Here is a 23,757-nt window from a genome sequence, read left to right on the forward strand (position 1 = left end):
TGTAAACATGGAGGAGGGACAATACAGTGATACACTGGGGAGTGTTACATTTGCCAAGAACGAGACTTTCGTAGACATGGTCAGTCTGAATATCTTACAGAGACAAACTGCTTTTTAGATTTTGTGAACGCTAAAGGAGATCAGATTGATAATAGAGCCTTTTCCCTTGTAGAATGAATAGCTGAATTCATGAAAAAGAAGTATTAATGTCTAATCTGAGCCCAAACTAGTAATATGTTATGTACATCTGGTGTGAAATGCAAACACTGCATTATAGTATTGAAGGAGTAAGGTTGTGTAGCAAGAGCGTAACACTGAATATTAAACACCTTTATACAAATATTGCTTTAATGTTCAGGTAATGATTTAGATGTTGGAAAAGCTTGTTGAAGTAGCTGTTTATTTAATGTCTACTTTTCTTGAGATGCATTGTGATGAGGGTTTATAATACTGGTCTTGTAAGAGCTTATTAACAAGTTTTTTCATATTTTAATGGAAGCATTCTTTTTGGTATACGTTGTGATTTGTCACTTTCAGATATAAAAATAGTAATATACATAACTTAGAGGAAAGCAGTCAATATGTCCATATAAAACTAATTTTTAATGCTGCAAGTAATATATAGAGCTACTTTAACAGATTTACATAGGGTAGTTTTTACATCTCTGAAGTATATAAGCAGCAAGGGTCCTAAGTTCTTAACAGTTAAAATTTGGCTATTGCACTTGTTAGGAATATATCATTTCTGTGATATGGAGCAAGTTTAAGAGTTTTTAACTGTTTTTTGTTAGTTCAAATAAGCTTTAATTATGTGAGTATAGTGTGCAGCAGTCATGGATTCTAAACGCTTGTATGTTTCATAGGAGCATATTTACTTTTGAAATACTCAGAATTGCTGCTCTGAAAATAAGGCCCTGCTTGAACATGAATGTCACAAATACGTACTGATCATCAGTAACTGCCTGGCTGTTCATGTACTCCAGATGCTAATCTAAGAAGGCAGTTACTGATTTCATAATATTATGATACCTTCACCTCTGTGTTTCTCGTTAAACTCTCTTGCTTGCTTGCTTGTCCTTTCAAAACCTTGAAATCTGGAGAATTGACTTGAGTACTGTCCTTGTGCTTGTAGTTTGACTGATAACTATTTGTTTAGTTTGAAAAGATGATCCTGAAAGGTTCCTTTCAACCTAAAACATACATATAGCCTTGATTCACAGAATAACAGTACTTTTGCCAACAAAAATTGAGCTGTCATTGTTCCTCTAAACCATGCTGTATTGCTAGCCAGAAGAAAAGTCATCTTAAAGGTAATTATGTGATGCTGTTGAGCTCAGAATGTGCTAAAGCTTTCTTACTTAGGTGTTTTGTGTAAAGTCAGTTGATACAGAAGATGGTGCCTCATAGAAATTTGCAACAGTGCAAGAGAAAAGTAATTGTACCACTATCCGTAATAACTCAGAATTAATACAGGTTGGTCTGGCATGTGACTATCAGCAGGCTTTATTTTTTTTTCTTTGGTGTGTGTTGTGTTTGCTACTCAGATAAGAATGAAATATATATGTTGTTTCTGTCAGTAACTTATCCAATTGTCTTTATTAGTCCTGTTACAACCCAGGGATCACAAACACAGCAACTGCAGAAGCATTATGGCATTACCTCACCTATCAGTTTAGCTGCCCCCAAGGAGATTGACTGCATGCTTACCCAGAAATTGATTGAAACCCTTAAACCCTATGGTGTATTTGAAGAGGAAGAAGAACTGCAACGCAGGTGAGTAAACATGATTGCACCAGTTTTCTCTTATCTCAACATTCACATGGTTAACTGCTGAACCCCAAGCACGTTTGCATTCTTTTAGATGCTTTTTTAAAAGCTTCCTGAAATACTGAATTTGTTTTCTATCTTCAAGAGCAGTGTGTTAGAATTAAAATAGCCTGTAGTAAATATAGGAGATTGGCTTGCATTTTTTTCCTGTGCCTGTTTTGTTCTGGTTGCTTGTCTTTCTTTTTTTTCTTTTTTTTTTTTTTTTTTTTCCTTGGTAATAACCTTGTTAGAATTTTTTTTTTCTCACTTTTCTTTAAGATTCATGTGGTTTAATCTGTTTTTGTTTTTTGAAAGTGTGTAGAATCCATTTATCTAAAATGTGTGTAAACCTTGCATGCTTGTGTTGCTTCAAAACTAAATTACTGAAATATCCTTAAGGAAGAAAAAGTGATGTGACTATTTTAAGAGTGCCTTTGTTTCATTGTATTTTAGAGATGAGATCTATTATTAGATGTTACTCTAATCGATTCATTGTATAATGATAACCAAGGTCTTAAGAAAGTGTTACTGTGCTCTTATGTTCGTGGTCTGTGATTCTGCTGTTTTATCTATAGGATTTTAATTTTGGGAAAACTGAACAACCTGGTAAAGGAATGGATACGGGAAATCAGTGAAAGCAAGGTATGGATATATTTTACTTGAAATAATTCAGTCTAAGACTGCTGTATCGAGATATTTTCAGTATGTATTTCCAATTTTAAAATGATGCATCATAGGAGAAGAGAACTCTAGTTGGTTTTTTTTTTTTAGCTGTTTTTGTTTTGAGCATGTTTAGAGTTGTATTCATTCTCTGTGCTTCTTTTATGAAATGGGCATTTAGACAAGTATAAGGTTATTTAAAAAAAAAAGAAGAAGAAAGGACGTTATGAAAGAACAAAGCACATAATGTACAAGTTGTTCCTTGGAAACAAAATAGAAACTGGATCTTGACTGGTGTAAAATCTGAAACTACTTGAAGTTCATCCAACATACTTTATTTTATAGTTTGTTTTCAATTTCTTTGTCTTTTGCTGTGTGACTACCAGTGAATTGTAACATAGTGCATCCTATTCTGAAATGATAACTGGCCACTGTGAAGCTGTGGCTTTAAAAGTTCTTTAAACATACAAACCTGGGAACTTTAGTATCTTTATGATAGTAAGTGGAACTAAACAATTTTAGTGCAAAATAGCTTTTCTCACAAACACAAACTTACCTTAAAGAATGTAATCTTGATGTCTCTGAATGAAAGTAATTTAATAAACATTGGTATTGTAAATGATATTTTCATGTTGCTTTAAATTTAAATATCATAATTTTGAAGTCAGCTTAAAGTGCTCAAGCATTAAGAAAGGTGAGTTGAGCATCTGTGATATTTTGAAGCTCCTGAGGTGTAGAACTGCAGAAATGATTTCCAAGACTGAAGCAGTAAAGTTTAGCATAGTTGTGACGTTACAAATAAGTTTCCCAAATGCAAAATGTACTCCTCTTTTAATCCGAAACAACGTCTGTATAAGGAGTGAACTGCTATTCAAAAAGATGTTAATCTGTAATAACATGAATTTTATGGATATTTTTCCTTTTATAATACATGTGCCATTATAGTTTGCTAAAGTAAAAATAACCGATTTTATTTGCTCTGTTTAGAATCTTCCACAGTCTGTAATAGAAAATGTTGGAGGAAAAATTTTTACGTTTGGATCCTATAGATTAGGGGTCCATACAAAAGGTAAAATTTGCATTTGTTATAAAAACTGTTCTATGTCTGAGATAGTGACATATCTAAATGTTGTGCTGAAGTGTTAGATTTTTGTCAGCCACTAGTTTTCATTGTAAGTTAAAACATGGATCTATCCCTGCTCTTGTGGGTTGGAAAAAGCAGGGAGGGGGGGACACATTGGAAGTTGCTTAAAAAAAAAACAAGAAAGTTGCATACTTGGCTTCTCATGGCTTGTTCATTTTGAAAATTATTGCAAGTATGGCAAAATAAAAGGATATATGTATTGTGTGTTTCATGGCATGAACTTTTAAAAAGTCATTCCCAGTCAACTCTGGGAGCAGCTATAGAAAGAAAAACTAAATTTTGCTTTATTCTAGAAGAAAAATCTGACTACTGTTGGCATTTCATGTGTGTGAAGCGTGAGTAACCTACTTGCATCAATGAACACTTCCAGGTGCTGATATTGATGCCCTGTGTGTTGCACCAAGACATGTTGAAAGAAGTGATTTTTTCACATCATTTTATGAAAAACTGAAACAGCAAGAAGAAGTAAAAGATTTGAGGGTATGTGATCTACTTAATAGAGCTGACTGAAGTGATAATGTTGGAAAGTGAAAGATGGTTCCTTAAATAAGTAATTGCAAATTTGGTGTCAAGGCTTGCCTGGATTTTTAGTTGAAGTGTTGCAAAATGTATCAACATATGTGAAATATTTAGAAATTCTTGCAATGTTTTTTTTGTTTGTTTGTTTTATTTACTGGATACAATCGTTGCAAAGTGTGGATGACAGAAGAAACTCCTGGCCCTGTGTTGGAAAATTTTAGCTTGATTTCTGTGGCAGAGGCAAATGTAAAAGTATTCTGTCCTGATCTCTTTCAGGCTAATTTGTTTTTGATGAAAGTTTTAAAAACAGTAGCACAACGGTATACTTTTTAATGTTGTGCATATGTAAACCATTACAGTGATTGATATTTACTAGGTATTTTATGTTGTCTGTCAACTGTGATTCTGAAAATCGAGGTTGCATTTTTAGATGCTTGTGTAAGATTGCCATTGTGTAAAGATGAAGATTTCCCTCCGAGGAAACAAAAAGGCAGTAGCAAAAAAAAAAAAAGAGTTTTGTTCTCTATTATACGTGAATGACAAGCCTTCCTAGGTCAGCCTGGGAGTTTTAATTTTTCATAGAGTGAGGTTGGAGTAGAATTTCTCAGCTTCAGTTCTTCCTCCTTAGATGAAGATAATTGCTGGCAAATGTTAAAATTCTTTGGTTTAATCCGACTCTGTCCTAAAATAAGCTTGTCTGTCTCTGCAGTGTTCTCTTGCTCCATGCATCCCATAGTTAGTAACTCCATCAGTGTAGTGCAAACATCTGGTGGTAATGCTACGTGCGCTGAAACTACTGTTCCAATGCTTTGTTGTCTGAACTCTTTTTAATAATCTGGCTTTCAAAATTTACTATTAATTTCTTTAGTTGTGATTCAGATTTTTACAAAAACAGTTCTATGCATATTTGCACATTCATATTCATCTAGTGTGAAGTTCAGTTCAGGAAGATGGTATTCTTAGCAGATTGCAGAGCAGATACAATATTTCTTGTTTTTGCTGAAGATGCTGTTTGAGTATCTCATTAATGACCCCATTTAGAAAAGATACTTGATGTTTTGTTTTTTTTAAATGGGAATGAAATTGCTTTTTGTCATTTCTCATGTAATATTGGTTGCAGAAACAATAGAAAATAAGGTACTTGCTAAAATAAAAATCTCCATAGGTTGTCTTAGAATATTTAAAGGAAAAGGGGAAAAAAAGAAGCTTGATTGTGAGCTGCAGTGTAGTGAGGGGAAAAAAACGTTGGACCTAGAGGTAACATCATCTGAGCTGGCTAGCGTGAATTTGGGTTGTAAGTTAAATCAAGGTATCTGTAGTGCATAGTAGATCAGTGTTTAATTCCTCCTTGGTGGAAAAACATGTAGCTAACAAATAAAACTGGAAGCAGAGGAAAGCATCTGTATATGTGGTATTTCCTTATGATTGTTCAGATCTACTGGCTACTGCTTGTTTTTCTCTATACTGCAAGTAAAATACAACTTTTTTTTTTTCCCTAGGCTGTTGAAGAAGCTTTTGTCCCAGTTATTAAACTATGTTTTGATGGAATAGAGGTAAAGATTTTACTTTTTATTTTGGTAGAACGTGGTTAAAGCAAAGATTTCAGCATTTCCTTAAATAATATTGGTGAATACAAATTCTGTTAAAGTGACCGTACTAAATTCATATTCACATAGTTGACAACAGTCCTTGGTTGTGAAACCTCAAAGTGCACTTTTAAGACTAGCCCTTCTTAGCCTGCTTAAGAAGTTGTGTGAAGATCTCCCCATTCCTTTTTTTATTCTTCTTTTTGCCCTTACCCACTTGTATTGATTAGTTACTGACCTATGGGGTACCAGTATTGCTGTTACTAAAGAATTAACGTTGAAAATAATTTAGTTCATAAATTTCTTCAATAGGTTTTTTTTACTTTTAGTTATTAACTGCTCAAAGCTCAAATTCAGATGTGCTTTAATAGCTTATACTAAAGGAGAATCTTAGGAATGTGTTGCTGAAGGGAGTTAGCTAGCCCCTTCACCCCTATGTCTTCGTGGTTTTGTTAAGGTGACCGGAATTATTGCTTCTGTCCGTTTTGTCTGTAGCCTCACAGATTGGTTCTTGTGGAGCAATAAACTTGCTTAACCTGATTTTTACTATTTTGGGAAGTGCTGAAGAAAGCTATTCTGTTTTCTGAGAGGATACTATAAATCTTTTTCAGACCATCTTACGGACAGCCTGTCACTTTCTTGATGACAAGACATGATAGAAATATACACATTCATATACACAGTTTCTCAGAGGTCTACTTGAATAAAACTCGAACTGGTGGGTGTAAGAAGGGTTTACAGTGAGGAAAAAATACCCCAGCTAATTATCTGACATGTTACACAGTTTGAAGAGTAACTGTAGGTAGGTGTAGCATTGTAGAGCTCATGCTCTCCCAGTGTCATTTGGATCTCTTCCTTGCAATTATAACCATCCTTAGGGTACTGGCAGTTTCTGAATCTCAAGAAGATGATGAATCATCTCACAATTCCAGCTTTATTTTTTGTATTTTCACTGACATTTATGTAAATTGATGCTTAGCTGGAGAGATGTACTTATTCCAAATTAGAGAGATGTGCAGAGGTATGTGATACTATATGGTAAGCTAGAATATGATTTTTCATTTATTTCGGACAGTTTATTACAGTTGGACACCAGGAACATTCTTCTGGATAACAGTTTCTATTTACTTAGTTCAAATATTCTTACTAAATATTGAAACTTGTCATAGATGTTGTTGGTTATTTGTATTCTTTTTTTCACTCATGTTCTAACAAATGTTTGCTCTCTCTCTGTAATATTGAAAAGTGAAAATGGGGGAACTAAAAGGACTATTTACTATAAGTGTAATAGTATTTAGCTCTGCTTCACTCATCTGTAAATGATGGGATATGCTGGCTTAGATTTATGAGTGGAGACTTAACCCATATTTCTGACAGTACATTAAATAGATCTCTTGTCTTGAACAAACTCATGATAAGAAGTTGTCTTACGTGCAGGTGTTGTTTCTGATGGTTTTGTTTGTGTCAAGTACATTGGGATTTGAAGATTTTTCTTTAGTTTTTCTTTAATAATAAAGGCAGAAGGTGCCAGGAGTTACTTTCTCTTCTGTGAAGAAAACATTTAGATCTGAGGGAAAGGCCTCAGTGATCAGTTATGTAGTGGGCCTCAGTTATGTGGTGATCTTGTCAGTTAGATTTTAAAATTTTCTGTTAGTTAGTTTTATACTGGTAACATATATTGCTTAAAACAAGAATAAATATTCTTGATTTTTGCTTTTTCCTGTAGATAAATGATTTGGTTTTTTTCTTGCCAAAAAATGATGCAGAGTAGGCAGTTTGTTTCCTGCCTGATTTGGAATGTCTTTATTGAAGAACTTTTGAGCTGCTAGGCCTTCTAATGGTCGTAGTAGTTTATTTTGAAGTATAGAGTGATAGTTGCTCAGAAATCAATGCCTTCTATTTTATTATCTTGGCTCATGGACATCAGATGCATATGTTGGTGGTCTGGCAGTCGAGGTGGAACTCTGGAGAATATTCAGTTACATTTTGTTGCCATGTGACAGATGGCAGTAGAGGAACAGTTCTGATTGGTAGTGCTTTAGAAGCGAAGGTGTGAGACTGAAGTCTTCCATGTGGGGAAAAAATGTGAAGCCGCATTCTGGATGACCATGCAGATTTTTACGAGTGTGGCATGCAGGCTCTTGTTCATCATTGATGAAAATACGTAGTTGTGTAGTGACTGTGTTGAAAAGTGTTTTTTAACTGAGAGTCTTTTCTGTCAAATAATAATATTGTGCTCTTTGTATCTGTTGTAGTTTCTGTGGAAGTAAATAGGAGGCATTGCTTTTGGAGCAACTGACATAGTATTTCCAACTCAAATAGAAGCTTCTCCTTTTTCTGTAATTTGGTGACAGTGTCAACTATTTCAGTTCATTCTGGCTTACCTTTTCATAATTCACAACATTCTGCTGTGCCAGTATTCTGGACCTAGAAGTGCTATTTGTCCCTCGAGGATTTTTGTACTAACAGTGGGCATAATTTTTATGCACTGGTCTTAATATATATTTTACCCTCTTGGAAAAGGAGTCTTAAAATAGACAAAACATCTAAAAATGGTTCATTTAATGATTGTGAGGGGTGTTACTGTGTGTTGTTTAAATAGATTAGTTGTACTAGGAAGAGTGCTGTACTTAGTCAACTTCATGAAAATGGATTACAGAAGAGAAGAAGAGCTATCTAATGTTTTTCTATTTTTTTCTTTGTTCAAAGATTGATATTTTGTTTGCAAGATTAGCGCTGCAAACTATTCCTGAGGACTTAGACCTCCGAGATGATAGCCTACTTAAAAATTTAGACATTAGATGCATACGAAGTCTTAATGGTATGTATACGCAAATTTTATATTTTCTATATAAGACTTTGTCAAATCTTTTAATAAGTATCTTAGATTGTTTGATGTATTAGATGAGTTGCAGACTTAGGTAAAAATGCAGGAACTCCATATCAGAGTTGTTTTTTGTCAGCCAGATTTTTATGAAGCTTTTCCTCTCAATTGAATAAATGATGCCCTGTAGAAACTAGTAAGACTGGAAGACTTTTAATGTATAGCACTAGCACTACCTATTTCTATATAAATAAAGATGTCTGCATTTTTAAAAATTCTGTGTGTTTTAGTGTGCATAAACTTATACAGAATCACTTCAAGGATATCAGTTGGGGATCTCAAAATTCTCCCAGATCAAGTTGGGGTCTCTAGTAGTTTACCAGCTTGAAAAACTCTTACATTTCTGTAATATTACATCTTAAAAAATACCTATTTATGGAGAGGAGACTCCAGCCAATATGCAACTTGGCGCACGAGAGAGAGGAGCACATGTATTACTGGTTTCTGTACAATCTGAACATTTGATAATATCAAGTGAAAATTGTACATTTTTGGCAATGGGGTGCTAGGATTATCCCAATTCCCATTGTTTTGTGAAATCCTTGTGTGGTTTCTAGAATTCTTGTTTGTCTTTTCCCATTTTCCTTCTATTCCTCAGGAAAATATACAAAACTTTTTTTTGTTTGTTTGTTTTGTTTTTGCTACCAGCTCTCTGCAGCTTATATTAATTATTATTATTATTCCTTTAATTCGTTTTAAATTCCTTTTAAATACATCAAGTAATATAAATGCATATATAGTAATGATACAATGAATATGTTGAAACGCTGTTCTCTTTAGCTTATTCTTGTCATAAATTCCTGCAAGCTTTGACTTTAGGCTTCCAGGCTTTCTGTGCTGCTGTAAAAACAAGATGAAAATTATCAAGTGACAAAATAATCAAGTTTTCAGATGCAAAATAACAGTTTCAAAGTCCCAAATAAGCTTCTAACGTGCTGATCTAAAGTTTGACAAATTTTAAGGTGGGAGAGAAGAAGAGAGCAAAAAAAGCTTGAGGCAGCAAATGTAATAGGTTTTTTTGTATTGGCAGGTTGCCGGGTAACCGATGAAATTCTGCATCTAGTACCAAACATTGACAACTTCAGGTTAACACTGAGAGCTATCAAACTGTGGGCAAAACGTAAGCAGTTTTATTCCAGAACTTGTGAAGTTTTCATTAACTCTTAAGGTTGCTGATAACTCTCTCTTTTTTGTCTCTTTCCTTCTCAATTTACAGGCCACAACATCTATTCCAATATACTAGGTTTCCTTGGCGGTGTTTCCTGGGCTATGCTAGTAGCAAGAACTTGCCAGCTTTATCCAAATGCAATAGCATCAACTCTTGTACATAAATTTTTCTTGGTGTTTTCTAAATGGTATGTTTTTTTAAAATTTAGTTTACACTAAAATAAAATTGTTTTGTAGACACTAAATTTTAGTCCTGTTTTTATGGTATCTTTTTCAGCTGCTACCAGATTAAGTTAATAGTGATGAGCATTGTTCTTGCTGCCAGAAGGTAGTTAGCTTGGGTTTTTCAATAAAAGTCATCCAACAAGTTTTTTTCTTAAAGTAACTGAAACAAAAATATTTAGTTTTTTATTAATTTTCTTAAGTATTTGTTATAAATCAACATTACCCTTCATCCTTGTATGGCTAAATAAGAACAGGCATCAGAAATCTGAAGTCTTTTGACATTCAGATACCGAGATGATGGTGAAAAAAGGTATATCAGTAAGCTGGTATAGTCATATAACTTAAATGCAGTTCAAGAGAACCACTGGCAAGTTTTTTTGTTGTTGATTTTTATTTTTTAAATTTTGTGAATGTGGAGATGTAGGTGTTTGGTTTCGTGTTACTGAGATAGTTACCTTAGAAAGCTGGTTTGTCTAACTTAGGGGAACAGTGGGAAAGTTCAAAGTAAATTTAAAATGAACTGGATAGAAGTATACTTAGCAGGTTACGAACACTGCTTCTCCTGTAGGAACATCTCTGGAGACTGTATTGTTCACGAGACATGGACATACCTTTAGAATCATTGCAGTAAAATGTACCTTTATTTCAAGCATAGCGGCTTTTCCTTAGTTCTGTAGTTTTGCTGTTCTGAATTCATAGGTTTTATAGCCTGTGAGGATAGAGCATATTGAGTCTGATACAGAAAAATTGGTTCTAGGCTCTATTTGTGCCTTACACTGCTGTACGTTTTGTATGTGCATTCCATAGGAGCATTAATTTATGAATACCAGTTACCTGCTCTCTGCTCTTAATAAGGAAGATTAGCTGTGCTTGTGATGGTAGAGACATCTAGAGCATAAGTGGTGTTTTTGTGTTTTAGTGTTTCTTTCAGTACAGTTTCTTTTTGCAATTTGATTGGAAAATTCTTTCGTATTTAAGTGCGTATTCTTTTTAATGATGCTACAGAGCAATTATTGTGCTAGCTGCTTTTGTATTTTGTCTGTGGAAGGGCTAGCATGAAGATGGATTCAGTATCAGTTTTCATTGAGGAGAATTTATTGTTTACTTCAGTTACCTAAACTACTTGTTTAAAAGTTCCAAAACAATAGAAATTAATTGTTCTGATGTTCTGGAGAAGCCAATTAAAGCTATGATGTAGTTCAACACTAGAAGTTATGTGAAGAACTACATTTAGTCCAGCTTTGTCTTGAGAAAGTGATGCTTGAGAAGAGTTAAGAAGAGTCACATTCAGAAGTATTGTTTGTTGAACATACGTGGTTGTATCCAATAGTCTTATTCAGTGCTACAATCTTTTTGAACAGGGAATGGCCAAATCCAGTGCTATTGAAACAGCCAGAAGAATGCAATCTTAATTTGCCTGTATGGGACCCAAGGGTTAGTGTATTATTTTTTCCCCTATAAGTCACACTGTACAATAAATTCAGTTGCTTAAAGAATAGTAGGTGAACTTCATTGTAGATTTAATAAAATTAATATCTGGGTATGTCTTCTCCATAGTTATCTGTGATTCTCCTGAATATGCAGCAAAGCTTAATTTTGTAAACTTACTGCTTGAAGGACACTTGCTGAACAATGTATTTTTTACTACAACTTTTGTAACAGGTGTTCTTAAGTATTCAGTATAACTAGATATGCCTTGCAACAGTGCATTTTTGAAAAATTACTTAAAACTTTTCTGTCAGACTTAAGGTCTGTTAATTTTTGCAATTTTAGTGAATTCACTTTAATGCAATGATCACAGTTGGGTGGGCTCAGTTATACGTAACTGCATATGTAAACGTCTCTTCATCTTGAACCAAAGAAGATCATATCTTGATGTCTTAAGTTTTTGGTTATGCTGTTTACAATCTCTGTAGCACCCATATTGAAGGCTTTAGACGTGAATATCCTTCAGGTAGTCAAAGAAACAGTTTGCCACTGACACATAATCATATTCAAAGATTTCAATAGAGGATAGTGTGATGTATTTAGTGGTGTTTTACCAGTTTTAAATTACATAATGTTCAATTCATCATTTTGGGGCAATAGAGTAAGCACCAGAGGTTGAGTTTTGAAACTGTTAGTATTTTAAATCTGTTTTTTTGACTGACAGACGTCCACATTTAAGCAGTGTGAGACAAAGAATATTTACTGTTATCAACTGTTATTGCTGGGACAGTGGGTTTGAGATCAGTATGTGATACCACAGAATTGCCTGTGCAGCTAGACATAGTGGGACAAGTCAGGGCTTTATCTTTACTACCTACAAGATTGCTACCCTAATGCCATTTTAAATGTATTCTGTGTGTGCGTGCGTGTGTGTGTGCGTGTGTTGTCCCTCCTTTTTTGTTTCCCTGTGTACTGTTCAATAAAAGATATATTAATGCAAGCGTTGCTTCTCTCAGGATACCTAGAGCCTCAGTTGTTAGGCTGGCTCTTTATTTTCCATAATCCAAGAAATAAAGTACAAATATTTTTCACAATGTCTGAAAACAGTCATTCCTGTGAAGATGCTCATGTGGTGATGAAGTATCCTTGTTTTGATGTAAAAACAAGCTAGTTTCTATTAAATGGAATGAAATGGTTCTTTTCAGTTGGTATTTCTGGATTTCTGCATCTTATGTGCTGACAGGTTATAATCCTCCCACAACACTGTTTCAGAGTAGTGTCCTTTGTCAAAGCACTATCCTTGTATTCTAAACTTTTTCTGAACTATTTGTAAATTTACTTGGCTGACAGACTGAGATCTCTTAGAACTTGACTCAGTATTAGCAAAGGGAGAAATCCAAATTTGTTAACTTATCTGTATGCTTGAAGATAAACTGATTGGCTGTTGTTATGTATAGGTAAACCCCAGTGATAGGTACCATCTTATGCCTATAATTACACCAGCATACCCACAGCAGAACTCTACCTACAATGTGTCCGTTTCCACACGGATGGTCATGGTTGAGGAATTTAAACAAGGTAAGTATTTATCTTATGCTCTCTATATAAATGTATTCAAAAAGATTTAAAATAGTTCAATTTTGGGTATACTTTTGGGGTGGAGGGATATTAAGTAACTTTGTAATGTGAGAATCTATTTTGAGAGATGAAGCTAGTCTGTTACACCTGGGTGGCTTGATGTTCTAAAGTCAGCGCGGAATTCTGTGGTTCAGTCAAGAATTCTTCTTAACTTTTAGAAACCGAGGGTGATTAATTAGTGCCTAGTGCACTGAAAATCACATCTTTGATTTTTAGGTTTATGTTTATGGCTTGTGTCCTGCCACATAGATTAGTAACTGCCATCAGGTGGGATTGCTGACCTTAATATAAGGCAATGTATGTAAGGCTTTTTCTGAATTCATTAGTTTATTTCTATTCTATATCTACTTCACTAATTATAGTAGCTAAAAGATAATGTAATCAAAGCAAGAAGTAGGTACAGAGGGGCAACCACTGGTAGTTCTCATTGGGTCTAGCTCATTTTCTTATTGTTTCTTTGCCCTGTCTTCATAAAAAAAAAAAAAAAAAGACCCTTGCACAGGTGATTGAAAAAAAGCTTGTATAGATGATTGAAGCAGTGAAAGGCATCTCTCTTTGGAGTGAACATGGAGTGAACTCTGGTGAACATGAAAATTTAAGTTTTGCTGTGTACACTACAAAGAAAACAGATGTAATCATCAGTCAGAATTAATTTTAATTTGAGCATGTTTTTTGAAAAATTATCTGTGTAAATAATTACTTAAGATCTGAATAGAATGTAAAGCTCATTGGTAGATTCCTTTTGAATTTGAAGGGGGAAAATTGCCTACAATAACATCTGTTAAGTTAATAAGCTGTTTTTCTGTGGATATAAGATTGTATTTTAAAAAAAAAAAAAAAAAAAAAAAAAAAAAGCTTAAATGTTTTTCTATAATTTAGGTCTTGCTATCACAGATGAAATTTTGCTGAGTAAGGCAGAGTGGTCCAAACTTTTTGAAGCTCCAAACTTCTTTCAAAAGTACAAGTATGTATTTTATGGCATGGCAGAATATTTAAGTTTTATCAGTTAAAATACTTAATGATGCTCTATAGTGCAGGATCTTAAATATATTTGACATCCAATAACTGTTTTGTTAGGATATTTCTATATAGGAGAAAATGCACTCTTACCCTTTCTCTTAGAAAATGAGCCAGATGATCGGATACCCTTTGTGTCTTTAGGGTGTAATTCAGAAGCCTGTTAGTTTGTGACCCTGTGTTTAGAATTTCACTATTTAACTATAGATTTGGTATGTTGCCAATAAAATTGAAGATAAATCCACTGGTTTGACTGGTGTAAAAGTTATCTATTGGTTTCAGTAAGCATTCTAAAAATGGGTCTTGCCTCTCAGGAGAATCAAGATGATAAAATAATTACGGAGGTCAATGTTCAAGGTGAATACATACTTGATACTGTGTATTTTCTTTTGTCATTGCAGACAACAGTTTACTCTGATAATAAAGCATTTTTGCATTTGTGTTGACTAACTACCAGGTGTACTAGCTACTACTGGACTTTTTTCATTAAAGCTTAAGGCTTTTGGCTCTTTATTAATACATTTTCACATCTAGCTTTGCTAATTTTGTAATGTTTCTACAATAAGAGGAAAATTGAAGTTCACACAACGTTTTTAGGGTTTCTAGTAATATACTTGTGGGGCAGAAGCTTGTTAAATGTATACTGATGAAAGTTGTATTTTTATAATAAATATGAATTATTAAATATGGACTACATCTTCTTTGCCCTCAATTGAAATTGGAGACCCATTTTTCTTGAATAGAAATCAAATATATTTTACAGCTGTTTCTGTGCTGGGTGGTTGGTTGGTTATGTACTAATCCAAACAAGATTGAAATATACAGTTCCCCCATTAAAAGAGACTGATGACCTTCATAATGTGTCTGTGTTTTGTTTCTATATCTTTTGCATGATAAAAGCTTTAAAACATTGGATGGCTTTTATGTTATAACTTAGAGGTAAAATTTGGAAATGCTCAAAGGGGCACTGCACAGTTATTTTTTGAAGTTAAAAATGGGCGGCAGATAAATTAGTTCGTGCTCCTTCTAATATCTTTATTGTAATATTTTTCCTATTTTTGAAAGAAACATTAAATGTTACCTGAAATAATCCCAATTTCATCAGTTTTTTTTTCTTGTGTGTATCAGCTGTAGAATTTTATCAGTGCCGCAAAAATTGCTTTTGCCAGCACTGAAGATTCAGATTTTGTATGCAAAATCTTTGCTTTTTTTCTCTTTTTAGCCGTGTATGGTATTACAGAGCATGTTTTAATTTAAATTACCCAAGATGCCCTCTGTTACATTATAGTAAGTTTATTTAAAACTTTGGTTAGTAAATGTTAGAAAATAAATAATTATATGCAGTCATAAGAGTGTAATAAGTATGCTTTCATTGATCAAATCTCCATCTGAAAGCTAGGTACATATTTTTCTGCCCCCATTCATCCTCTTTTCCTATTTAAATTGTGTGTGTTATTCACTTGTTCCTGCTGAAGTTAAAAGCTATGTTTAGTGTTCTTCTGGGTAAGGGTAAATCTGATTCTTGCTGTAAGACAAGTTCTTAAATGCTTTTAAAAGCATTTATTCCCTTGAAGGATAGCTTTAGTAGTCTCTGTCACTCTCCAGTAGAAATTAATTGCTAAGCATTGATTTTGGTCATAATCACTTTTCCTCTATTAGCTTTGTTTAAAACTTCAAGGATGTGTAACTAAAGAAATCTGGAGGCTACTGCATACCTGCATGGCCAAGAATAGATTAGAGATTGCAAAAATATGGAAATCTGTGTTAATTATTTTGATTTTTTTTTTTTTACATCAAGAATTACTTGGTGTGAGGGAGTTGTGCTTTCTCCACTTTGTGTGGTTTCTAAATTCTGAGATGGTGGGAAAACAGTAATGAATTATATTGCTGGCTATAATAATTTGCAGGGAAATGACAGGGATGATTTCAGGCGGACATAACATCACTGTGAACTGTTTCACGGGAATGAAATAATTAGAACTTAAAACCAAGAGGTCAGTGTGGTGATGAGAGAAATACACTTTAAGAGCTCTTATGCTTTTCCTTTATTACCAGGGTATATCCTGCTAAATAGATAAATATGAGCATAATTTGGAAAGGTTTGTAGCCTTGATAGGACTTCAAAGCAGTGGGTATATTGTAAGTGTAAATCCTGAGAAGTTTAGTACAGATAAAGATAAACGAACAAGTTCATGTGCTCTTGGGTTTTTCAGGAAGCCTTTTGTCTCTTAAAAATACTTCACTTTTATGTGTGTATACAAGTCAGTTTCATAATGTCTGTGTTCAGTTGCTCTTAGGAAAATTAAATGCTGATAGGGAGACAGTGGGAATGGATAAGTACAAATTTATTTTCAGAAGAAGTACTTCCAACTAATATTATGTTTATCTTAGGTGAACACCATCAGGAGGTAGTAACTTCTTTTTTTTTTTTTTTGTCTCTTATTGTAAAGTAATGGATACTCCTGAGTTTGACTTTTTTTTTTTTTTTTTTTGTTATGAAATGAGAAATGAAGAACTGATAACTGTTAGTGACTTTATAAAATACAGCAGTGAGACCTTGAATCCTATAGCAAAGTATATTTTCAGTAGTAAAAGCTGTTCTAAAGCTAAGTCTTAGTGAAAATGTCTGTAGGGGTTTTACAGTGATTAATTCAATTTCAGCACAAATAACGCATGTATTTTCTGGAGTAGAGAGGGGAATTTTCATATTTTCTTATTTTTCAATTAAATGTTATACCTAGCACAATCCTGGCAAAAATATCTAATTATCAATCTTATTCTCATAAAGAAAGCTTTTTTTTTTTTTTTTTTTTCGTGTTTATCAGCTTAGTTGAGGTTCACAAGTGTGAAATCCATGCTTTGTTTTTGTTTTTGTTTTTTTCCCTGAACTTTTTAAATAAGTCTGGTTTTGTACTTATTTCCTGGAAAAATGAGTTTCCTCAAACACTTGCAGTTTTGTCTCTGATAGAAAACATCAAAAAGATTAACTTGTCTTTTGCATTAAATAAAATCCATTAATGTAGTGATAGGTAATAATGTAGGAATCTTTTGTATGATAGTACTATTCTGGTGCTCCTTAGAAGAAATCCGTATTAGAAATGAATGACTTATATGAAATTCGAGAAATGGACCCTTATTCTCTTCTGTGGTGTTTGAATATTTTTTTTAATGCTTGTTTTTTTAGGGTTCCTTCATCATGACTCAACATCCAGTTCAGGTGGCAGCATGTGTACTTAGATTTAACGTTTTGGAAAAATCTGTTAAGCTTCTCCCTCACTTTCTTTTTTGCCCAAAGCAATAATTGAGATTTTAGGAATAAAAGTGATAAGAATCATGATATTCTAAGAAGGAGATGAAAGGAGGAAGTCTTCAGTAAAACAGTATGGAAAACTCCTTAATGCTTTCTGTATGAGGAGGTTAATACCACCAAAATGTAAAAACAAGTTGATAAAACATGCTACTTGAAAGAGGAGGCAGGTTTTTTTGAGTCTCATTTTGAATCCATGTAGTTCAGTGACATTTGCTGACTGAATTTAAAAGTATAGCATTCACCAGAGATTCTTTTCCTCTCCCTGTTGTATCCCACCTATATGGATAAATACAAAAAATGTATAGTTACCAGTTCGGTCTATTGATTTTGATCTACTATTACAGTTTGAAGGTCTGTTGTATCGGAGTGCACCTTTGCACCATAGTTTTTCCAACAGCATTGACTTTGCTTTCCTTTCTGTGATGTATGAGTGTATAAACCCTCATGGTAGTAGTGATGTTTAAATCCTGCTCGGAGAATACCTAAGTAAACCATATCAGTATAGTGAGTAAAGGCAGTTTAATTTAGCTAGGAGAGTCTGCTTCAACATTGTATGCTTCAGAAAAGCCTGACTGTAGATGTGTAAGGTTGTCAGCCACCCCACAATTATAAACTCAGGTTAAAAGAAAGGTGTTTTTGTATTGTTGCTGTTGAAGTTCATGATAATCATCTTCCTTTTTACTGTCCTAGGTTGCTTTGATTAAAGTACCATTTTTATTTTGTATCTCTGAAACTTGCTTACAGCGAGTGAATACTGGTTATCTTGGAATATAATCAGGAGCTTAAGAATTTGTCACCAGAGGAAACATTTTTTGCTTGTAAAATTCCAGATAAGCATCTTTAGGTGGTTCTAAAACACAGATATGAAACTTTTGTAAACCATAATTCAGCATTACTTCTGACTTAGAATGAATGTATGGTAATATCTCATCTAAATACTCAGATTTAATGTTAAAGGGCAGTTAGTGTGTGTAGAGATGGTTGAACAGTTGTTTTTACTTGCAAGGACTCGCTAGTAGCTAAATCCCCACTTATTATGTTTGGAAGCTTCTGTGCTGTTTTCAAATGGTGCTATGTTCCTAGCTTTTTATTAAGGTTATTGGCATTCAAGTGTTGTTGCAAGTATTCCTAAAACTTGAAATGCTTTGAGAAATCTCTTAGTCACGTGCTTGGGGAGCACAGCCCCTCTGTCCATTTAATAAAACCCCCTGTAATAAAACTAAGCTAATAATCTGTAGTTTGCAATGTAGACCTTACTAATGTTAATATTAAACTTTGAATGTCTAGTTTTAGAAGCATAAATAGAATAGCATATTGTCTTTATCTCCAAAGGCATTATATTGTGCTTCTAGCAAGTGCACCGACAGAAAAACAACGACTAGAATGGTAAGTACAAAGCTTACTATTATTACCAAAAAAAAAAAAAAAAAGGCAGATTAAAACCTGTCAACCTTGAATTCAAGGAGATTGAACAGTGTATTTTTAATGAAGCAATGTGAAACTTTCAAAAAATAATTTTTTTTGTTCCAAAATTTAACAAAGGTGATGATATATTTCTGAAAAACAATAAAATTGAAGGATTAGGACAGGAAGACTATTGGCTTAACTATGTTTCTTTTCAACACTACCAAGTTCACGTCACAAATCTTATTTTCTTAAGCTTTATGTGCATTAAGAAGCAGTTGTTAGTAGGTCCGTGTTCAATCTCTAGAAATATTTTTATCAAACTAAAAATTCCTACTTCTACATTCTTTTTCTGTTAAAGATCTAAGACTGTCAAGTTTTGGAAACTTCCACATCTTTTCAAATTCTACATTGGATGTTAAAAGAAAATGGCAGAAATACCTGAGAGTTCTTTTGTGCTAACTTATTACTTATGTTTAATTGTTTGCTATTTAAATCCGCTTATAAAAGCAGATCATAAAGCTTCAGGGCATTCTTCATTTCAGAGCTTGCTTTGTGTAAGTTTTTGTAACACGCTTACTCGGCTTATTGGTTGAATTTGTCATGTATAGTGCATTGGTTCATTTGTAGTCTCAAAAACTTCTGTAAGCAAAATGCGAACAGCTTCTGCCTGATATGTAATGTTTGATACTTCTATTTCATATTAATGAAAACTTACTAATGAATAACATTTATGCAGGGTGGGTTTGGTGGAATCAAAAATCCGTATTCTAGTTGGAAACCTGGAGAAAAACGAGTTCATTACACTGGCTCATGTGAATCCACAGTCATTCCCAGCACCCAAGGAGAATCCTGACAAGTAAGCAAAAATATGATAATTAATAAACTAAGATTTTTTTAGAATTTTAGGTTAATTTTTCGTGACGGTCCCTAAGGGCATACAATTTTCAGCTGTTCAGAAGTTTTTATAATCGGACACTCTTTGTTCTGTGTAAGAATGTGTCTAAGCCATAAAAGAGTCTTAAAGAAGTAATGTGTTTCACTAATTATTGTAGTAATTGCATGATTGCAAACAATAGTAACTCCTTGTTATCTACTGTTATTTCACTGCTGTTGATTGACTATCCTGGTATTAGTTGGCATGACAGTTTTAATTACAAGGCAGCACTGAGAATTGAGTAGAAGATAAAACATGATAGAAGTGAATTTTGAATAACTTAAGTAGATGAGGTAAGATTTAGCAGTTGAGAAGCATATTATTTAAACTTGATAAAAGCTGATACTAGAATTCTTGAAGATTTGAAAACATTGAAGGGAATACCAAGCACTTAATGCCGTCTAGTACTCTGTGGGGTTTTTTAACTTCTTTCACCCTCTGTCGCTCCCATTCTCTACCTCTCAGAACAATGATGGAGCTGAGGGCTAAAAATTCTCTTTTTAAGACTTCAGTTCTGTATAGATAGTGTTGTAATTACCTTTAGAAGGAATTATAATTTTATGTGAACTACGAGAATGGAGAAGTAAGGAATTATGTAAAAAATGTTTACTTTTCATACAGTCTTCCCAGACATCAGGTGCTTGAAATGACAGTATGCTGTTAACCTTAAAAAGTTAAATATAGAAATTATATTTGTTCCAAGTGAAAAAATGAATAAAAGAGGGCACTAAAACTTCAGCTCCATTTTAGTAGGTAAATACAGATAGAACTGCATAGATAATCATGCACTGATTACCTCTTATTTCAGAAGACTGAATGTGGCAAAGCTATTAGTAAAGACTCTTCTTCTAATGTCAGTGGAGTGTTGTTCTTCACCTGCCTTTCTGTAATTTGTTCAGTAATTGATTGGAAGGTGGAATTGTTCTGAAACAGTCTTACAAGGAAAACGCATGGAATTAAAACATCAGGTGCCTTGAGGTGTTCTGATATATTCTATAATAGGATGTGATAGTTCATTTTCAGTGTACAATAACTGAGAGTAAACTGTCAAAGTGAAGAGTTTCTTACCTGAAAACTGCACTTTGATGTCAGTTAGAGCTAAGAAATTTGAGAGTTGAAAGCAAATATAGATGGCAAAATTGAAATTGTTTAGTCAGGGAATATGTTAATATTTTGACTTAGAGGTCAGGTGCTGAAAAGCTGCTGTTTCCCATTTCCTATATGGTTGCAATGACCAGTGACAACTCTTAAATCAGAATCTTTGCAGAAGCACCGTTAGTTAGATGATGTTATTTACTGATAATCTTGGTCTAAATTTGCTGGAGATGGTATGTTTTGTGACTTCTTCATACTGGAAATGAAACAACAATGTCAGCAAGTAACTTGTTATCCTGTTGGTGGATATTGCAAAAAAAAAAAGAAAAAAATGACTTTACATAAAATTTTGCAGGGAAGAATACCGTACAATGTGGGTGATTGGGTTGGTGTTCAAGAAAACTGAAAATTCTGAAAATTTAAGTGTGGATCTTACTTATGACATCCAGTCTTTTACAGATACAGGTGAGTTTTGTATTACAGATGTTCAGATATGAAACTTGTTACATCATGCTGCTTGTCTGTTTTTTTCATACTCTATTCTTTCAGTAGTAGATCTGTACCTAGAAATAGAAGGATTCAGGTAAGGAGTTAGTGTTATTTTGTGAAAAACACTTGTAGTGATTTGTAATGCTTCCAGAAGCTCCCGATGAATAACTGGATTGATTATTATTGATCCAAGTGATGAACACAAATCTTTTGGATCTCATTAAAATAATAAATTATATTTGGATCTTTGTTAAGCAGATGTGATTATAATATGTAATCAGCCTCACCTAACTTCATTTATATAAAGCTTGTTTTTTCATCTTTTTGTGAAAGTGATTTTATGAGTGGGTTATAACTGATACCTAATGAACTCTTGAACAAAGTGTCTTATTGCATGGCATTTCATACTATATTTAATTTTGGTTTCATGTCCATCCATAAATGCAAGCAACTTTCTTTCTTAATGCTTATTCCTTCACTCATGAAAAACTTCTGGAATGTTAGAAATTCATAAGGGATGATTTGATAACATGGGAAGAGTGTGATTATGTTTAGGATTGAAAGTTCTTTATTTATTATGTATATCTGCTATTGTCTGTATGTATGTATATGTGGTTATATTTATATGAGACTTTGTCAGTCAAGGTGATTATTATTTTCCAAAATGAGTTGGAATAACCCTTTTGATTGTAAGTGGGTAAAGATGAAACTCTAGACATCATTTTACATTCTGAGGGTTCAAGAATGTAATAGCTGGTCTCTTTATCAAAGCAGTACCCAAAAGCCATGAGCTTTTAATGAACTGTACTCGCTGTTAAAATCCTTACATCTTTAGGCTTCAATAGAGTATGAATGGATCTCAGAGCAAAACGATTTGGTGAATGCTAGAAACCTTGCCTGCTTTATTTTTCTTTCTTTTTGCCTTTGGAAGAGCAGAAATTTAAATGCAACTATGAACGTGAGGAAACTGATGCTTTCCAGCATGCTACAGAACTTAGAAACGTGCTTTTGTGGATCTTTTTACTTCTGTGTGCACTTACTAGCTAGTTGTTTGTCTAGGTTATATTTTCAAAGATTTCAGAGGTCCACTTTGAAAGTTTCTTAGTGTGAGGTTTTTATGTCCCCTCACTTAGAGTAACTTCTACTGGGTATAAATTCAGAATAATCTGAATTTTTATGCAGTTTCAACAATAAAATTAGCAAATTTTGTGATTATGCTCTCAGTGTTGGTGTAGTAGGCAGTTCACTTATTTTTCCAGAGGGTTTTCTTGAGGGTGACAGATATTCTGTAATACAAATCATTTTTTCCAGGGCAAATAAGTGGACTTTGCAATATACTTTGATACGTATTTACGTTATTCTAATTGTGTAGTTTATAGGCAAGCAATAAACAGCAAGATGTTTGAGATGGATATGAAGATTGCTGCAAGGCATGTGAAACGTAAGCAACTTCACCAACTGCTACCTAATCATGTACTTCAGAAAAAGAAAAAGGTAAACTGTTTTTACTTTAAGTGCTTTATATTAAGAACTTTTTAAACTTATAGAACATTTTTTGTTACAAATAGGCTTGATTTCAGTACATTTCAGGGAGCAATGCAAATGTTCAGTCATGCATCTTTTTAAGTAGTCGTATGTCATAGTAGGGTTTTTGTCCTCCACTGATATTCAGCAGTGACCTTTTTGCTGTTTAAGTTCCAGATGGTCTCTTAAGTTTTTGTATTTGTTTTTGTATCCTAAAAATGTAAATTTTGGTGTACGTCACTATTAATTTTGAAGCTAATGTAAAAGCAGTGTCTATAAGCTGCAAAGTATAAAGAAACAGTTCATCTTCTGTTTTTAAACATCACTGAATCTGTACTTGGTCTTTGAATATGGGAAACATAAGTGCTTATAGTTGGAAAATTGTCCATTCGTATTTTGTATTGTACATCAGTCCTCTTTTCAGATTTTTTTCTGAAAATAACTGTATTTGGGGCACTTGTATGTGCTTAGCTCAGTGGAAGCTTACCACTATTAGATTACCTCTCATTTCTTTTTTCTTCACAGATGCAACAGCTGATATTTTGCATGACTAAAATTCCATGTCTTTTGAAACTGCTTTTTTGTTTGTTTATTTAAGTCCTTTACTAAATCTAATAACTTTCTTTTGTGTTGTGGATGGTAGCATTCAACAGAAGGAGTCAGACTGACAGCTCTGAATGACAGCAGCCTAGACTTGTCTATGGACAGTGATAACAGCACGTCTGTGCCTTCGCCTACTAGTGCTATGAAGACGAGTCCATTGAACAGTTCTGGAAGTTCTCAGGGGTAATGAAGACTTTCAGTCTTGAGGCTACTTTCTGTTCCTGAATTGTATTTAAGTATGGCAAGTACTGCATTCACAAGATAGTACTGTTATGTTGGGGTGTAAATATTTCGGACTGGAACTTGAAAACTTCTGCAGTT

At 33.7% G+C, this 23,757-nt stretch overlaps 1 protein-coding gene across 5 annotated transcripts in view; it reads left to right on the plus strand.

Moving 5' to 3' along the window:
• The window catches only part of PAPOLA (poly(A) polymerase alpha), a 40,291-nt gene that overhangs the window by 7,494 nt on the left and 9,040 nt on the right, over positions 1-23,757 (plus strand). For 4 of the 5 annotated variants that reach the window (XM_042813279.1, XM_042813277.1, XM_042813278.1 and 1 more), the window contains exons 2-17: positions 1,603-1,773; positions 2,382-2,448; positions 3,454-3,535; positions 3,981-4,090; positions 5,629-5,682; positions 8,425-8,536; positions 9,630-9,719; positions 9,816-9,954; positions 11,353-11,425; positions 12,877-12,997; positions 13,937-14,021; positions 18,717-18,770; positions 19,528-19,647; positions 21,176-21,285; positions 22,682-22,803; positions 23,477-23,619. In XM_042813279.1, the coding sequence (XP_042669213.1) occupies positions 1,603-1,773; positions 2,382-2,448; positions 3,454-3,535; positions 3,981-4,090; positions 5,629-5,682; positions 8,425-8,536; positions 9,630-9,719; positions 9,816-9,954; positions 11,353-11,425; positions 12,877-12,997; positions 13,937-14,021; positions 18,717-18,770; positions 19,528-19,647; positions 21,176-21,285; positions 22,682-22,803; positions 23,477-23,619 (1,653 nt within the window). Of the gene's footprint in view, positions 1-1,602; positions 1,774-2,381; positions 2,449-3,453; positions 3,536-3,980; positions 4,091-5,628; positions 5,683-8,424; positions 8,537-9,629; positions 9,720-9,815; positions 9,955-11,352; positions 11,426-12,876; positions 12,998-13,547; positions 13,860-13,936; positions 14,022-18,716; positions 18,771-19,527; positions 19,648-21,175; positions 21,286-22,681; positions 22,804-23,476; positions 23,620-23,757 lie in introns of those variants that run through there. The other variant, XM_042813280.1, reaches the window with a different exon arrangement.

Source organism: Centrocercus urophasianus, unplaced genomic scaffold (assembly GCF_019232065.1).
Source record: "Centrocercus urophasianus isolate 14NV4802_14NV808 unplaced genomic scaffold, USGS_Curo_1.0 seq_14, whole genome shotgun sequence".
Classification (NCBI taxonomy): Eukaryota; Metazoa; Chordata; class Aves; order Galliformes; family Phasianidae; genus Centrocercus; species Centrocercus urophasianus.